At 39.4% G+C, this 18,783-nt stretch overlaps 1 protein-coding gene across 1 annotated transcript; it reads left to right on the forward strand.

Annotated features, from left to right (window-relative positions):
- The first annotated feature begins 744 nt into the window (after window positions 1–744).
- gusb (glucuronidase, beta) lies at window positions 745–15,789 on the forward strand. The gene is made up of 12 exons (XM_023276504.3): window positions 745–1,116; window positions 2,329–2,514; window positions 2,673–2,854; window positions 5,346–5,488; window positions 5,670–5,857; window positions 6,458–6,610; window positions 6,817–6,995; window positions 9,873–10,019; window positions 10,928–11,012; window positions 11,982–12,158; window positions 12,472–12,607; window positions 13,090–15,789. The coding sequence occupies exons 1-12, from the start codon at window positions 760–762 to the stop codon at window positions 13,239–13,241; spliced, it is 2,085 nt and encodes a 694-aa protein (XP_023132272.2). The 5' UTR covers window positions 745–759; the 3' UTR covers window positions 13,242–15,789.
- The last annotated feature ends 2,994 nt before the right edge of the window (window positions 15,790–18,783 follow it).

The following is an 18,783-nucleotide window of genomic DNA, read 5'->3' on the forward strand; positions in this document are numbered from 1 at the left end:
TTGAATAAAAATAAAAATAAAATGCCACAAGAGGTGATAACGCTTTCCTCGCCCTTTTAATTACTGGCAGACAGTGGAAACCGAGAGGGAAATAATTCTAAAAATCAGCTGTTTGTACAATGTTATAGAGTCTTTTTACAGGTTAGTCATTTGTTTCTCACATTTGAAAGTACTTCTGTCATCTGCATTTTGAGAGCTGGACAGTCAGCAGACAGATTCTTCATACAAATTTAGTTAAATTGCCCTTGCTTTTATAAAAAACCCTAACCCACTTAATTATACAGTTTGTACTATATATATATATATATATATATATATATATATATATATATATATATATATATATATATATGTTCAGTCATGACAATCAAAATATCTGACAGATCAGGTATTGTGATCTATTTGGTTATTTATAATTTGATATTTATTATTATAAGTTTTCAGTTTATTTATGTAGTTTAAGAGGGGAAGCCCTGCTCAGCTGGTTCATACAAGCTGATAAAGTGGTGATTTACTTATGAATTCATATAAAGTACGTCTGAACCATGAACACAGACCACAGACCGCCTGTAGCATTTAAGAGCACCCTGTCATGACAAAAATGGCTGGAGACTGTATACAAACCATACGTTGGATATATGAGTCCTTTTATTGAACAGAATTTAAATGTAACAGGATGTGTGTCTCTCTGAAAACCATGTACAGACTGACAGCCGGTGGAAACTGGAAAATATTACTCCCTCTTTCTCTACCGCCTTTATGTCAAACTATGTCCGACAGTTGCCGAAAACCACGCGAGAAGCTGTGCGGTCACGTGACCACAGGATAACCCACGTGACTGAACTAGCAACCAGAACCGCGGAGTGCCGTCCCTATCTGGGAGTAGAGGAGCGGCTCAGGTTGTTTATACCTGAAAAACACAGAATGCTCCGACTTTTGTGGCTGTTTGCCGTGCTGGACGCGGTGCTCCTGCTGGACACCGGCATGCTGTTCCCCCGGGAGTCCTCCTCCAGAGAGCTGAAGGAGCTGAGTGGGCTGTGGGTGTTCAGGGCTGACAAGTCCCCAAACAGGAACCAAGGCTTCGAGAGAGCTTGGTACAAAAGTCGCCTGGCAGAGGTGAGCAGGACTGTAGCAAGCAGCAGTTCTGACCAAATACAGCAGGTCATTTTGTTTAAATGTAAATTTAAAAAAAGACCCATAAACATCATGCAGCGAATATATAGGCAGAAAACATGTCATAGTAAATTGTGCCTTAGCATGTATACACATTTAAAGAAACGTACTGCTTATTACACGTTCGTAACAGAATCCTAGTCGCACATAATCATCCCATTATTGGACAGTGGTTCCTAAACCTTTTGGTCTATTATCCCTTAAAATGACACTTATAGATTCTTGTCAAATCGTGTAAGAGGTTTAGATGCATTTAGAGATCATCATATTCAATGTTCCAAAAGAAGACAAACAAAAAAAGAGACACAATAGAAATGTTATCTTATAGAAAATTTGTGCTTGCCAGACCTTTTTACCTCTGATCAAAGACACTTATTGAGTTCCAACTATTGACATCCCGTCAAACTCCTGCACCATTCAAAGGTTACTGGTTGCAAAGGGCAGCACAGTATGTCTGCATAGAATCTCAGTCATTCAGGCCCTGGCAAACCTAAAAGGTTCAGTAGATGACAACTGAACTTCTCTTTTTTGGTTGAAAATGCTTTGCCTTCTGCATGAGTGGTGGTGCAAGGACCAAAAAGAGAAGTTCAATTGCTTTCTACTGACACTCTTAGGATTACCTCCGGAGCAGAATAATTTAGAACAGATCAAGTGAAATACAGCTAATTATACTACTGTTCTAAGGTTTGGGGTCACTTAGAAATGTCCTTATTTTTGAAAGAAAAGCATTTTTTTTTTCAATGAAGACAACATTAAATTAATCATAAATACAGTCTAGACATTGTTAATGTGGTAAATAACTATTCTAGCTGAAAATTGATGATTTTGAATGGAATATCTACATAGAAGTACAGAGGAACATTTCCAGCAACCATCACTCCTGTGTTCTAATGCTACATTGTGTTAGCTGATGGTGTTGAAAGACTAACTGATGATTAGAAAACCCTTGTGCAATTATGTTAGCACATGAATAAAAGTGTGAGTTTTCATGGAAAACATGAAATTGTCTTATCTGGGTGACCCCAAACTTTTGAAGAGTAGTGCATGTTCACAGTTAAGGATTATTATCAGTGTCAGTATTATCAGTAGCAATTCCAAAAGTTGCCCTATAGATATAACAGTACCTTCTTCTCATTGACGTTTTATGTTCCTCAGACTGGTCCAGTGATTGACATGCCAGTTCCAGCCAGCTACAACGACATCACACAGGACAGCACACTGAGAGATTTTATTGGCTGGGTGTGGTATGAGCGAGAGGTGGTGGTGCCTGCCCGCTGGATCACAGATGAGGGAACCAGAGTGGTTCTCCGAGTGGGAAGTGCTCACTATAATTCAGTTGTGGTGAGTATAACATGTATGTTCCCATTTTTCTGACCCATACAATCAGATAAAGGGAGAACAGAGTCGTCGGCATCACATGTTGCTATTCTGAGACTTGCTGCTCATCCTTTTGTATCCATGTCCTGTAATAAAGAGCTCACTGTGTTTAACCTTTGCAGTGGGTAAATGGGGAGAAAGTGACAGAGCATGCAGGTGGCCATCTTCCTTTTGAGGCGGAGATAGGCAGTTTAATGCGGAAGGACCCGACTCGCCCATGCAGGATCACCATCGCTGTCAACAACACACTGACTCTGGAGACTCTTCCTCCAGGAACCATCCAGCACATGAACGACCCCATCAAGTAACGGCATTCTCTTTAGTTTGAATTTCAACACTGAATTATTGGTAAGCTTAGCTTTAGTCAGATGTTTGCAGAGGTAACAGTAGTATGGAGCTGGAACAAACGATAACTTTCATTATTGGGTAATCTGCAAATTAAATATTGAATTGCTTTGTCAAGTAGAAAAGCACTCAGAGAGCAGTACTCCGCCAAGGCTGTTCATTCCACCGTATGGCATTGTCAAAAATGTGTTTTTTTTTTTTGTTTTTTTTTTTAGAAATGCAGCATTTGTTTATTAGTCATTGATGATCAGAAATCACAGCAACATAAAATGTGGACATTTAATATAGGGGTCATTACATATATCATCATTTTTTTCCATCATATATAATGTTCTATAAGTATGTAAAAATTTATAAAAATGTAAGCGGGTCAGGTGGGAAATTTTCTTAAAATCTGTTGATTTCATATGGAATGACCCATAGCTGTACCCACAAACAAAATGACCTTGCGCTGAGCACAGGCGTTATTAATTAATTACATAATTAATTACTTAATTACTCACTCCACCATGTTCCTTGGCAGAGTAATTATCTGTCAAGAAATGGTGAAAAAAAACTCACTATGCTTTCACAAATCAGCATCACACAGAAGCATCACATGTTAGGGACTTGACTCACTGTCAGTTTAACATTTTTGTAAAAGTTTATGTTTCAGACCAATCTTGAATTCAATTAATTTGTCATCAGTCTACACATAGTACTCCACAAAACCACAGTTAAAACATTTTTTGGACTATGCTGTAAATTCATGATAAATAAAAACTGCAATAGCTCCTCTACTTAAGTATTCACGTCCATGCATCTATGGCAGCGATGACAGCCTCAGGCTTTCTTGGAAATTGTTATGGGGTGGTTTGAGAACCCAGGCGCAGGCACAGATATGGCAGACAGGTGGCAACAGAAACAGGTCTTTATTTAGCCCAAACAAAAAACTAAACCAATACAGGAAAGAGAAAACAACTACGAGAAACTAAACCAAATCTATTTCTAGAATAAGCTATATTACAAAACCTACAAAAACCCACTGCGAAACTACAAAACAAAACTGGGATAAACTAAACTATGCAACAAACAAAGTACTTACAAAACCAGTGTGGGACAGGACTGATGGGGCAAGGTAGGCAGACACGGGGAATCTGGAAGTTGGCGGAGAAACAAGACAGGCAGACAGAGAGCTGAAAACAGAGGGGGATCGGCAGTTATCCTGGAATGAGGGTGACAAGAGTCCAGGTGGGGCTATGGCAGACTGGAGACTGGAAACAGGGCAGGTGGAAATCCTGACAAGAACAGAGTCCAGGTGGGGAAAATCCAGGGGGAAAAACTGAGTCCAAGAGTGAGAGAGCAGTGAGTCTTTATGATCCAACAAGGTGTAACTGAATGAGCTGAGCTTTATACTGCAAGAGGTGATTGTGAACAGGTGTCCTGAATGAGCTGATTACTGCAGATGACACTCATTGCAGTAATCAGCAGGTAGCAGAATGCAGGCAGGTGAAACAGGGAGAGCAGGAAGGAGAGAGACAGGGAGAGAGAGAGACATGAGGGAGAGGTGACAGACAGACAGAGGGAGCCAAAGAGAGACAGGTCAAAGCAGAAACAAATCAGGACCCAAGGGAGTAAGGAGGAAAAAGTGGAAGAAGGGGAAAGAAGGGCAGGGGCTGGAGCAGGATCATAACAGAAACGATCCTACCAGCTTGACACAACTTTCTTTTGGGATTTTCTTCCATTGTTCTTCATAGAATCTTTCAGTCTCAGGCAGGTTGGATGGGGAGTGTCAGTGCACAGCCATTTGTTTCAGTTTTTCTGAAGCATCTCCTCTGTTTTCTTGGCTGTATGCTTCAGGTCTCTATCTTGTTAAAATGTAAACTTCAGCCTGAGATCCTGAGAACTCTGGAAATGATTTCCACTTAGGATTGCTCTTTTTCCGCATCCATCCGTCTCTCTATACTGACTGGCCTGCCGATTCCTGTTCCAGACAAACACCTCCACAACTTGATGTTGCCACCACCATGTTTGACTTTAGGGATGGTATTAATGAGGTGATGTTCAGTGCCTGCTTTCTTGGCCAAATAGTAAAATCTTTACTTCATCAGACCACATGATTTTGCTTCGTATGATCTGAGAGAGAATTCATTCAGTCAGTCCTAATATGAGTTTGAAACATAACAAAATGTAGAAATCTTGAAAGGGTCTGAAAACTTTCTGAATGAATTTCACGTGAACTGACACTTTAGCTCTGCTCACGATTAAGCTTTAAATGCATGTGATGCTTCAGCTGCTATCAGCAGTGACACTTCAAATGACATTTCAGCTCCTTTCATCACTTACACCTAAAACTATGTGATATTTGCAAATCCTTTATTTACTTTCACTTGAGGATGCTCTTCAGTTATTTCTGCCACACTGATACATGAGAGTATTTTTATAATGAGGAGACTATAATTGTTCTACAGGTATCCTGATGGGTATTTTGTGCAAAATATCTATTTTGACTTCTTCAACTATGCTGGGATACATCGTCCTGTACTGCTATATACTACTCCTAAGGTGTATGTGGATGACATCACAGTGGTGACTGATTTCTTGGACAACACAGGTAAGAAAAAAAAGGACAGGAATACAATAAATCACTAATTTACTGTCACCAAAGCATCTGTACGTATAAACCAGTGGTGTATATATAGATATCATAGAGTGCGTTAATGATCTATATCACATCTAACTCATAACTTATGATTTCTGTCCATTTATTAGACATTACTGTTTCCTCGTTATAGGCTTTGTTAGATACCAAGTGTCAGTCAAAGGTGCTGCAACAGCCACCCTGAAAGTTACTTTGATGGACAAGGATGGCCATTGTGTGGCCTCCTCCAACGAGGCTTCTGGAGTGCTCAAAGTGGTTGATGTCAAGCTGTGGTGGCCATACTTGATGCACGAGAATCCTGGCTATCTTTACTCAATGGAGGTGAGACAACATGAACCCAACTACATATTTACTTCTGGGAGGATCACGGGGCTACATCCTCCACCTCGTGTTCAAACTTAGGTTTGAATTGTATGTACAGGTGAATAAAAATGTAAGGTTAATGCCACTGTTATTATTGGGTTGTAATTCAAAGTTATTTCAACTTACTTTACCGGGGCCTGGTCTCTTCAACACTCAGCTGACAAATGGAACTTGTTTTTTACTTTTTCTTCCCTAAATTTCAACTACATGCAGTCTGAAGTTGAGGTCCTGGTCTCCACTTTGACAGTGCTCTGAATGTTCAGTGAAGTAATTCTCTGTGAGACTGTACTTTTTGAGCAGTCATCTGCTCCAGGAACGTGTCACATTAAACTTAAATATGTTGATATTCCATGAGCCATGATGAATCAGAGTACTGTTGGTCACTGCTATGAAAAATTGCAGGGTTTTTTTGCTCTGATTTTCCCTCGTCTGCATGACTTGGAGTTTGTTTTGTTGTTCTAGGCAGCTGTAGTTGTTGCGTATCCAGCACAATCTCACAATGTCTGTTGAAAGAGATGCAACGAAAACCCTTTCTACCATTTATGCTTTAACATCTAGGTTCACCTCATGGCAGCTGATGAGAGATCAACATATGAGGATGTATATGCTCTACCAGTGGGAATCCGCACAGTCAAAGTTACCAACACCCAGTTCCTCATCAACAACAAGCCTTTCTATTTCCATGGGGTCAATAAACATGAGGACTCTGATGTGAGTACCACTAGAGGGAAGTAAAAGCTTTACAGAAGACTCAGCCTAATTGAGCTTTGTGACACCATGTCTGATGTAATATTTACTCACATTAAGGACAGTTTCTAATAAATAAACCTGAAATGTGGATGAAAATATGAAGCCAAAAAAAGATCTCATTCAGAAACCTAATCCCCATTTTTTGGTATCATGTCACTCTTTTGTAGATTCGAGGTAAAGGCCTGGACTGGCCTCTAATTGTGAAGGACTTTAACTTAATGAAGTGGTTGGGGGCCAACTCATTCCGTACCAGCCATTACCCCTATGCTGAGGAGATACTGCAGATGTGTGACCGCCATGGCATCGTGGTGATAGATGAGTGTCCGGGGGTGGGCATCAAAGACATGTAAGTGTCACCGCACACATCTCTGTGACCTTTGAGTGTGTTTGAGGGTTCAGGGTTTGTCAAGAGTGTAAACATCTGTAACAATTGTAACTGTGTAGGAATACAAAGGACAGACTTACATTTGAAGTTTTTTTGACAGTGATACTGAAAACCTGACTGAAATTAATGCTATCTAAGGTAGAATATGTTGAAACATCCTGGCTGAGTAGAAGAATGGACTAGCAGAATGCAGGACTGAAACGATTCCTCGAGTTATTCAAGTAATTTGATTACTGAAATTCCTCGAGGCAAAATTCTCTGAATCGAGACTTTATTTAATCCACTACATACTAGACCCCCAGATCATTAACTGGCGGACTGCGGTCCGAGTCTGGACCTGGACCTTTAGTCAATAAATTATAAGGGGATTTTAAATTTGATAGGACTTTCCTGTTTAAACCGGCGCAGCTTCTCTAGTGTTTACGGCATTTAACAGAACAGAGGCTGAACTCAAAGGCAGTTGAACATAGTCAGACTTTCATGTGAGTCAGCTCGACAAAAACTAGAACCTCAGATTTGATTCAATTCAAGCCAATTTTATTTATATAGCGCAAGTTACAGGTCAAATTGTCTCAAGATGCTTTACAGAACCCATATGCCTGAACCCAGGCATAACAGGTATGAAGGTGGTTATCAGCTTTCTTTGTTAACTCAGACTTTCTGCTTCAAACTCGTCCACACAAACAGGAGCCTTTCACACTCATTTGACTAGTTTTCCACACAAAATGAACCGATTGTGTTCAGCTGCTTCAGTCCACAGGTTGTTTTAATGGAGAACAAGCGCTGTGACTGGAAATTATGTAAGACAGGAATGCTGGTAGAAAACTGTTAAACGTGTGTTAATGTATATATTTTACCCATCAATGCAGCTGATTATTGATAACAGACAGCTGCACAATAAAACTATCAAACTCCATATATTTAAACATGCTATTGTATTGAAGTGCATGTAGATCTGACACTGTCTTATAATGAAGGAAATCACTTTAATTTGTGTTCAAATCAAAGAGAAACTAATGTTACTAATGGAATATTCTCTGTAATACCTACTAATAAACTAATCAGTTTTCTAATTCTTGTTCTATCAGCTGCAGTACCAGCAGTTTAAATGGGCCAAACATAAAAACACATTTATGTGATTTCTGCATCACCAACTAAATACATACCGGTATCCGACAATCTGATTACTCAATAAACCGTCAGAATAATCAATGGAATACTCGATTACTAAATAATCGATAGCTGCAGCCCTAGCAGACAGTGAACATTGAGTTAAAGGAGATCTTGATGTTGAAAAAAAGGCAGGTAAATACACCACATTAATAAATACATATTCTCAACAGGTTATTGAACATGTATGTGTAGAATTTGCTGTTAACGGATTTTTTTTAAGTTGAGTTAAGATCAACAAAATACTTTCCACCCAAAGTTAACAGAATTTAATCTAGTAAAGAAATAATAAAGTGGTACTTTAAAAGAAGAGTAAGAAAAGAGGTAAACATTAATATCTGATCATTGTGCATCTGTAGGCCAAATATTTTAAGATGTTTGCTAAAGTTTTATCCAGCAGTGTGGCTCTATGCATGACAGTGTACATGCTAAGCATCAGCATGTTACGATGTGTTCCAATACCCGTACTACAATACTATATAGCATGCCAGAAAAAAGCTTCAGTATGTCTCAATACATAGGAAGCCAGCTGGAGTACGCCAGAAATACCAGGATGTCCTACTACATCTGGTCAGAATTTTTGCAGTGTGCATGCCAGCATGCTCTTCTGGTCAACCTGACCTACAGTACTCTGCAGTTATGTCACATTTTTTGGCAGGGTGTCGCATCAGTATAAACAAGCTTAAGCTGCTGGGAATGCACAGACGGATGATGGCTAAATTTGCACGAGAGACTGCGACGGTCAAAGTTTAAGGCACAGTATTATGATAAAGTAGTGTATCCCAATTGTATGCATACTGCATGAAACAATACACACTTTGTGAGAGCTGCTGTATTGCCTTCTTAAAGTGAAAAGAAAAAGTATGTGATTTGGAATGCAGTCATAGTAGTGCAGTTCTTACCATGTTAACATTCTGACATTAGCATTTTACTCATAATCCTGCTGTACCATAAAAGTAAAGCCTCTCATTATCTGCTGGTTTGACTCTGGGGCCAGTTTTAAAGAGCTGAACAGGTTCACATCTTACAACTGTTTATCTATACGGAACACACACTCCTCAGTTCTCAGGTTGCTGAAGGCTCAGGTTAGCTTCAGCTGAGCTTTTTATTGCATTATAACCTGAACAACATATAACATTTTTATGGGATCATCTATTTTAATCACGGTGCTCATATGCAAGTGTTCCATCTAAACTATTTGACTCGTCACTATTTTGAGGGAACACCAAGCTGCATCCTGGGCTCAGCCTCGCTCATGATGGCTGTGATTGGATTAAAGTAAATACAAACAATGCAGAGCCTCTCTTCCCACTATAGCATAATGATAGTGTGGTGCAGCCAGACCACGATGTACTACAGAATGGGCCGGCAAAGCGACATTAGTATAGACTAAATGAGTTATTACAACAACATTTCAGCTTATTTATGAGCAAATCAAAACGTAAACCAACCCTTTAAGGCAGGAAATCAAAGGATGTAGATAAATTAAATATTTCCTTTTGTGGAGTACTAAAGGACACACTGAATGTTTCTGATAAGCAAAACAGTTGTGAAGGGAGTGTGTCAGTTTTGTCTTGTGAGCTGGTGAGTAACTAGAACTAATGGATGGATTTGGTTTGTTAGTTTGCCAGCTCAGTGTGAGATGTGTCTTGTGCCTCGCTGATGTAGTCGCAGTTTTGGAAACGCCTCTCTGGCCCACCACCTGGATGTCATGGACGAGCTTGTACGTCGGGACAAGAACCATCCCTCTGTGGTCATGTGGTCAGTAGCCAATGAGCCCGCTGCAGAGATGCAACCTGCTGCACTTTATTTCAAGTGAGTACTAGAGATTTTCTTCTTAGATGTGAACCACCGAATACACTACCAGTCAAAAGTTTGGACACACCTTGTCATTTAATGGTTTTTCTTTATTTTCATGACTGTTTATATTGTAGATTCTCACTGAAGGCATCAAAACTATGAATGAACACATTTGGAATTATGTAGGAAACAAAAATGTGTGAAATAAGTAAAAATGCGTTCTGTATTTAGTGTATATCCAGTCTTCAAGTATTTACCACTACACAAACAAGCAAGATTACCCCAAAGAAACTGTAATGTAACAAAAGGCAATTTATTTACAATTTAAAGCAAAATTAAATGAACTGAAAGCGAACTTCTAAACATAAACAAAGCCAATCCAACAGTCATAAAGCACCACACGCTTGGCTGAGGCAGAACCGGCCACTGGCAACGATGCTCAGGGTGACTTGGCTTTTAAACTCCCTGTCGATTGTAGAATGGCTACAGGTGCACCTCGCCACTCCTGCTGGGTGTATCCTGAAAAAAGAGAAACGCCACACAACCTACCTACACACAAGTACTCGGCACCAAGGACTGAAACAGTGACTGCTGATGAGATACTTGCTCAAAAAGTCCTCAATGCAGGAAAACAGTTGGTCTTGTGGCTTCTATGCCTTAATGGGTCAGAGCTGTTTTGGGAGCAAAAAATGCACCCACACAATATTAGGAAGGTGGTTGTAATGCTGTGATGAATCAGTGTAACTGTACTGCACAAGCATCTGCTTAGTCACACCAAAGTTTTAACAGACTGAAGCAAATTCCTTTAAATGACATTACAGTAGTAACAGCCTGTCAGTGATTATCTGTCTGATACTTGGATAACCCATCTCACTCGGCACTGTGCTGACAATCTAGTAACGTACATTTTGTTTTTCTTCCAGGACTTTGATAACGCATACTAAAGCTCTGGACCCTACCAGGCCTGTCACCTTTATCACAGACAGTAACTATGCCAGGGACAAAGGGGTGAGTGTTTGTAGCCTTCACGTCAACATTAACGCTATATTAAAGTGAAAGGTTCCAGGTTGTGTCAGGACACAGTGACATCACTGCTGGGTGTGGTCAGACACAACGGAAAAACACCACTGAACAGACCAGTAACTCTGTATTTAGAATGTTTTTTAAAAAGACACGTTACCAACTCGTACACTGTGCAAGCTACCTATAGGTAATATTTACAGAATCTGCAACTTTATCTTCTCGTAGATGATGATCAAATGTATCATACAGTACAGTATGTCTTATAGCGCTCATTTTGATGTTGCTGACTTGTCTAAATTGTGCATGAGATGAAACAACAAACACATACTGAAGGATAGATGCTGATGATATACTAAGATGTAAAGTTATCTGCATTCAGTTTAAGTATATCTTTGTGCCTGTCAGTGCTGCAAGTCAGATCATGTCACTTGACAGAATGTTCTCATACATTAAGACAGTGGCCTCCAGTGAAGCAGATAGTGCCAGATAAACAGTGTGGAAGTTCAAGTCAAATTGTACAGGTATCTTCAGAGTTTTATCTGTTTGATTTCTGATTCCCTTGTTCACCCGATGTTTAACTAAGTTGTTGACATGCCAGAGATTGTTTTCACATTCTTCCAACATGTTCTTAGTAGCTTAAAGGAAGTGACTCTTCAGCAGCCACAGCTCTGTAAAGACCAGAGGAGGAGTGAACGCCTCTGAATTCACTGTTCCTACACCAGTGACAGCTACTTTACATGCTTTGATATTATTGTATTGATAAAGCTGTAAAAGATGACCTTTGCCTTCAAAAGTGTCATACTTTTATATCGGTGAATAAGTTAGTCCACAAAAAGTTGAAGTTATTGTCGCAGCCGTTATCATGAATAACTGATCAAACCAGTTGAACGACAAGAAAGTCACGGACATGTTGAAGAAACAGCTGCCTCTCTTTGTTGTCTGTCTTGTCTCTAGGCTCCCTATGTGGATGTGATCTGTGTAAACAGCTACTTTTCCTGGTACCATGACCCAGGTCACTTGGAGGTCATCCCTATCCAGCTCAACGCTCAGTTTGAGAACTGGTATGGAAAGTACCAGAAACCCATCATCCAGAGTGAATATGGAGCAGATGCAGTGCCAGGGCTTCACAGTGTGAGGAATCTCTCTGTCACACACACACACACACACACACACGCACGCACGCACGCACGCGCACACACGCACACACACACACTGATTGGTTGACTATGGATCGGCTCCAGTGTCTTCTCTCTTTTATGTGTTGCAATAATTTTGTTAAAGTAACTGTTCAACATTTCTTCAGTTTAACTCCAACATGATCTGTTTCAGTTGCCTCTGTTTGAAGTACATGAGGAAGCTCAGCATAGTGGCGCAGAAACACCACTGCTGACTAGCATTTCACTGGTGAAATTGTAGAGCAATAAGATATTTTTTCACTCCTCAGGATCCACCCATGATGTTTACTGAGGAGTACCAGAATGCAGTCCTTCGGAGCTACCATGACATCTTTGACCAGAAGAGGAAGCAGTATGTCATTGGTGAACTCATCTGGAACTTTGCCGACTTCATGACTGCACAAGGTACTGCAGCAGCGTCCAGTAAGGCTGCCATTGGTCTGTTTTTACTGGCCTCCTGTTGGCGTACTGAGACAATTTTTGCTACTTATTTTCCTTTTAAACAGAAATCTCTTCTGTGTGATGATTATGTTCATAATTATAACTTAGATGAAGATGTAATCAGATTTTAAGAGGAATGTATTCATAAATGCAGATAGTTTCAAAAGGTTTACATAGTTTTTACTGACACTGGACCCAGGGAGATTTAGTTGGTATTTGACATCACTTTAGCATTGAAAAAACAAGAGAGATCACTGACAAATCAGAACAGTGTGGCCACAGCTGTTTTTGCTCACTCCCAACTACTTGTACTCAAATGCTTAACTTCAGTAAGAAGAATATCTTCATACCTCATTAAATCTGTACATCAATATAATTACTGACGAAACGCCTTTTTTCTGTCATGTTAATGACAACGTTCTTAGCCATCTGTCTTGTGTCTGCAGGGATCACTCGTGTGGTGGGCAATAAAAAGGGTATTTTCACCAGGCAAAGACAACCCAAAGCCGGAGCATTCATTCTGAAAGAGAGGTACTGGAGACTGGCAAATGAAACAGGCAGACTTCCTCCTTGGACCAAGTACCCCTGCTCACTCTGACAAGCACCAGTGTTGAGGCACCCAGATGACGAGAGGCTTGATACCATGGAAGCAGTATGCCTTCTGGAAGAAAGGTGGTTAAAATGCTGGCCCTAGAACATTTCAGCGTGTACACATGAGGTCAGACCATCGTGAATCACAGACAGCCACCCTGTTCCTCCAGTGTGAATTTAAAGAACAACTTGCAGGTTGGAACCCCCTATGAATTAATGTGTAGAAAAATGAAAAAATATGTCAATATGTGCGCTAAAATAACATTTAGAGTAGTTTTTATAATTTAGGTCTGCTTCAAAAACACAACTTGGTCATGACATTACAAAAGTGAGCGCAGCTGAGCTACGTTAGGTTTGATAATAAGAAATATGGATCCCAGCAGCAGTTAGTATATTCAGAAATATATATGAGTCCACACTATTAATCCTGTAGTTATGAGCTTGCCAGGCATAGAAGAGACCAGGAGCAGACAAGGATGAGTAGAGATAAAGGACCATCAGTGAAAAATTGTGGTGTGAGGACAGTCAGTGCAGAGCAGGTCGGATATTATGGCGTCTTGGTGAGTCACCAGCATTGGATAACTTTACTAACATTGTTTTACATCGAGTTTGCTTTGATCTATAATGGAAATTAATATGCCATGATCAGGCGGTTATATTTTGTCTGTCTAATATAAACAGACAGTTATATGGTGGTGAGAGAAAGGTGGGAGATAGCTGAAAAATCTGTGTTCAGATTTACAGTTTGTGTTTTCGTTAAGCTGTTTTTCTGATGGATCTGTAACCCCCAGCACCGCAAGCTGCTGCTGACGGTGAAACAGAGGTGGCTGTATGAACTGAAGGAACCTCACCCACTATCACTTCACATGTCCTAACTTAGACGTCCCATACTGAACTCCATCGTATCTCTGGAAACATAATCTCCTGTCTAAACTGAGCGCTGCTTGTGTCCGTGTTTTACATCAGATTCACAGCAGTCAAGTACTGTCTCTTCATCTGCTTTAAAACTGGTCCAGGCATGAGAGCAGCTTCTGAAAAAGAACAAAAAGTGTGGATTTGATGTCCTGACAAGCTGAAGTTTGGGGAACATGCAAAAATACAGTAAAGTACCATGATGAAAAATTGTGACATGAAAACAATTGGGGGGGAAAAGGCAAAGCGATTAATGACAGCTGCTCAGACTGGCTACCACCTACTATCACACAGTGTCCAGAGGCAGAGACTATTCCCTCATGTGACGTAACATGACATGTAGAAAAAAAGGGGTTCTAAACTTTACTGTTTAAAATGACTACTTGGCTCTTTAAGAACTAAAATATTAACACTATAATAACTTTTTCCAGGAGTGTGGAGCATTTTGCGAACACATATGACATTTTTATGCACCAAAAAACTCTAGTGCCTCATCAAAGTTGATCAGCCTGATTGATATGAATAAGCAGATATTATTAGCCTATGTTATATTCTATATAACTTGACCATAATTGCATAAAAAGAATGTCAGTCGGTAGATTGATAACACAGTTATTTTTCTCTAAAATCTGTAATGACATTGGGCTCAGTTGTGGTCAGGCTCCACTAAGGACACACTCGCTGGGCATGGTTTCGCATTTAATTTTGTTTATACATTTTTCTCCTAGATGAGATTAATGCAGGTTTTACAGTTTAACAAAAAAAAGACCCCAGACTCACGTAGATCTAAGATCTAGGCATCCATGGTAACACTGACTAGCATAAACTGACAAAAATGGAAGGCTCATCATATGTTAATTGGTAATAATATTGTGGAGCTGGAAAGTGGTGGTGGTTGCATTTTTTTAATATTAGATGGTTTTCATATTGTTAGGTTATTTGCTAAATTTTCTGGGCAAAATATCTTAAAATTCCTCAGGGAGATATTAGATTTCTGCTGGAGCTGTACAGTTGGTAAGCCAAGTTTTTAATTTAAGTTTTAATTTACCCAGAGTTCATAGCAAACTAGTCCTGATTTAGTCAAGGGCTAAACAATCTTATGCAGTTAAGTTTACATGTTTCTCTAAAGTCTATTAGTTTGATCTAAGCTATAGCCAGTGTGCATCTTTGTGAGACCAGTGCCTGAGTGGACACTAGAATGAACTTAGCGTTTACAGGATATTCTGACACAAATAGGTGAAGTGAAGTTTTGTTGGCATTAAAAGGCAGGTCAGAACCAATAAAATCTTTCTTCACCAGTAATAGCTGCCCTTTGCTCTAGTCTGATATGAATACAACTGGCAGAGAACCACACGACAATACAAAGACACTGTCCCCTCTCATTTATTTTACAAAATTTGTCTGAGGAGAGGATTTATAAAATAAACACCGTGTTTGCAGTCTATGTTGGAAGTTTACAAAAGTGTAACCTGTCATTTCTGTGCATTATGCAACCAATCAGAATGTATGTTTTAGCTTTTAGCAAGACGCGATGTTAATGTGATTTTTAATGCTGAATCAAAAGGTTTTATTTTTTAAACAACCGACAATATGTCATTTCTGATATGTCATTTGCATCAAGGTATTAAAGACAATATACTCAATATGCAAACTGTATTATTTTCACATTATTACCCACATTTTACTCACAGTGCAGTTCTAATGTGTACTTTAGTACTTTGGATCAAACTACTGTGACTGAATGTTTTCAATAACTCCACATACAAATAAATGGCTAAGTGACGTGTTGATTGTGTGAATGGTGGCGTGACCTCAGTCAGACCATACATTATCAGTGACATCACCCTCATCACACGGTTGACCTTTGTGTTAGAGCAGGACAGATATTGACTATTGACGCTCACCTTCTGATTTCTTTGATTATATCATAGCTAGCAGTGTGCTTACTTACAAGGCCTTGTAGACAGAGTTTAACAAATATCTGACTTGTCAGAAAACATGAAAAGCAATCAAAACAGCATTTGTACACACTATTTTCCCCAGTATTTTCAAGACTTCTGGATTCGGTCCAGCTGTACTTGCTGTTTACACAATAGCTGAGTTTCATAACTGGATGTTGATGTGTCATTATGCTCAGGGCTCCTTCAACACTTTCATGCATCATTAAAACATATCAGCACCTATTATGCCCTTATTAAATTTCAGGATTGTCAGCCAGGCATGTCTGATCTGCAGTAGATACACTGTCATCAAGGTTTACACACATGGTTCATAAGACTGTTGGAGAGATATTGCATATTTAGGTTCACCTTGGACAGGTCACCAGCCTATCACAGAGCTAAACGTAGAGAAGGACAAACAGTTCCACTCACATTCACACCTACAGACCATTTAGAAACACCAGTTAACCTCAGCATGTTTATGGACTGAGAGGAAGCCAGAGAACCAGCATTACGTATGTAACTACTAAATGTAATAATGTAAACATACAGAGTGAAAATCTAAGACCTAAAATCTAACCACCAGCCAGCAGATTGGATATAAGCTACTTAGGAAAATTGTTACCAAGACATTTGTACATTGTTCTTTCTTGATATGGATAAAAGACTTCCTTAGAACTTTTTATTTACATTTACCTCACCTTACCCAGCACCCGAGCATTCTAAATTTGTAAAAAATTATTCATTTTACTGTCATAACTTTATGAAGTTAATTTCTAATGGCCAGCAGGGGGCGACTACTCTGATTACATAAAGAAGTCATCTTGTATAGTAGTCAATGACAACAGGACCCCACTTCTCACTTGATTTGTTATCTCAATAAATCACTAGTTTCAAGAGTTCTTGAATCCAGCATGATGTTCATTTTCAAATTTATGGTCCCATTTAGAGTAGGTCACTTAATAAAGTAGAGAATGTTTAGGACAGTGCTTTCTTGTGATTGACAGGGTGTTACCACATCGGTATGTGTCCTTGAGTTCTCTGTCAGATACACCAGGCGCCTGTCATGTCTGGTTTCTACAGACAAAGCTGGTGAGTCAAATTCCAAACTTTAGGCTTCAAACAATAGTCCACCAACCAAAGGGTGACATCACAGTGGCTACGTCCACCTGTTACTACAGTCTATGCATGACATCATCTGAATTTAGACGCAGTCATGATGCGTTATGGGTATTGTATTATCAACTGTTTTCAATTTGTCTCTTGTGGGTACCTCGACTTTATGGACGTATAATACCAAACAAGAAAAGCACTCAGAAAGAGCAGTGTTCTGCCAAGGCTGTCCATTTGCCCCATATGGCATTGTTTTTATTTTTAGAAATGCTTCACTTGTTTATTAGTTATTGATTATCAGAAATCACGGCAACATAGAATGTAGCCATAATACAGGGTTATTCAAAAAGACCGAACCGATTTCATTTCGCATTATTTTAATAAGGAAAAGCAATAGAAAACTCCAGCCAAGTCACAAGTATTCTACTCACAATCAGCTTTTATTTGATGTTTAAGGTCATGGAATGACATCGAATAACAACAGCGATCAACTCAGTTGATTGTGATATGGTGATATGCGTCTGGGAGGAATTCTCTTATCGCATTGATGTTGCCTGTGCTGCAGGTTGTGGCCACATTGAACACATGTAAGATAAGGAAATAAAAGTTGATTTTGAGTAGAATACTTGTGACTTGGCTGAAGTTTTCTATTGCTTTTCCTTATTAAAATATTGCATAATGAAATCAGTTCATTCTTTTTGAATAACCCTGTATAGATGTACCCACAAACAAAATGACCTTGCACTGAGCATAGGTGTGTTATACATGTGTATGTTATGTACAGATACAGAATCACGTGACCTAAATATGTAGTGGGTGGCAGGAATTGATGGGACTCTGAAACACCCCCAAAATTTAATCAAATGTTCCTTTTATCATTTCCAATAAGGATAAGTCCTGATAAGTCCACGGCGGTCGATTTGTTGTAGGATCACAATCGTGTGATCATCAGCAGGCAGCTGACGAAGTGTTCACTTGTTGTCATAGTTACAGTGACGCCGTGCCGCTATCTCGCAATGATACGGAAATCTAATCACTTGATCCTTCTGTCATTTCTGACCTTACCTGCAAATTTCATCGAACTCCCTTTTTAGAGTAATGTTGCTAGCAGACAGACAAACAGACGAACAAACCAATTGCTGATGGTCACATATATACTATATATGGATTTACTCCCTTTACAAATAGTTATTTTATTAAACTGGAACCACATCCAAAACTGAACCTAAACCTTAAAAGATTGGTTAATTTTTCTTCAAACAGAAGGGTCCTTCAATGAACACCCAATTTTTAAGAGAAGTACCTCGAACAAACCTCGAATACAAATAAGGAGGGCAAAATCTGCAACGCCCAACTGTGGAAAAATATAGCCCAAAGTTAATGTGTAGCTAAGATGAGGCTTCACCAGTCTGAGTTAAAGTCAAAATCAATCAAATTCCCTCCTTGTTTCCTAGCAGTGTTCCTGACTGAGCAATAATAGCAGAGAGAGATAGTGCTAAAAAGAATACAACTTTGAACAGAATATCCTTTTTCAACTTGTCTAACATATACTGCTCACACTTCACATAAAAGCATCTGACTTGT

This window comes from Amphiprion ocellaris, chromosome 14 (assembly GCF_022539595.1).
Source record: "Amphiprion ocellaris isolate individual 3 ecotype Okinawa chromosome 14, ASM2253959v1, whole genome shotgun sequence".
Classification (NCBI taxonomy): domain Eukaryota; kingdom Metazoa; phylum Chordata; class Actinopteri; family Pomacentridae; genus Amphiprion; species Amphiprion ocellaris.

What these genes read in the sequence shown, in the direction of transcription:
- gusb (XM_023276504.3), top strand. Translation starts at nt 760, where the DNA reads ATGTCAAACTATGTCCGACAGTTGCCGAAAACCACGCGAGAAGCTGTG. An exon ending in GGGGTGGGCATCAAAGACAT is followed by an intron (nt 6,996 to 9,872) that starts GTAAGTGTCACC and finishes TCGCTGATGTAG; the next exon opens with TCGCAGTTTTGGAAACGCCT. An exon ending in ACTATGCCAGGGACAAAGGG is followed by an intron (nt 11,013 to 11,981) that starts GTGAGTGTTTGT and finishes TCTTGTCTCTAG; the next exon opens with GCTCCCTATGTGGATGTGAT.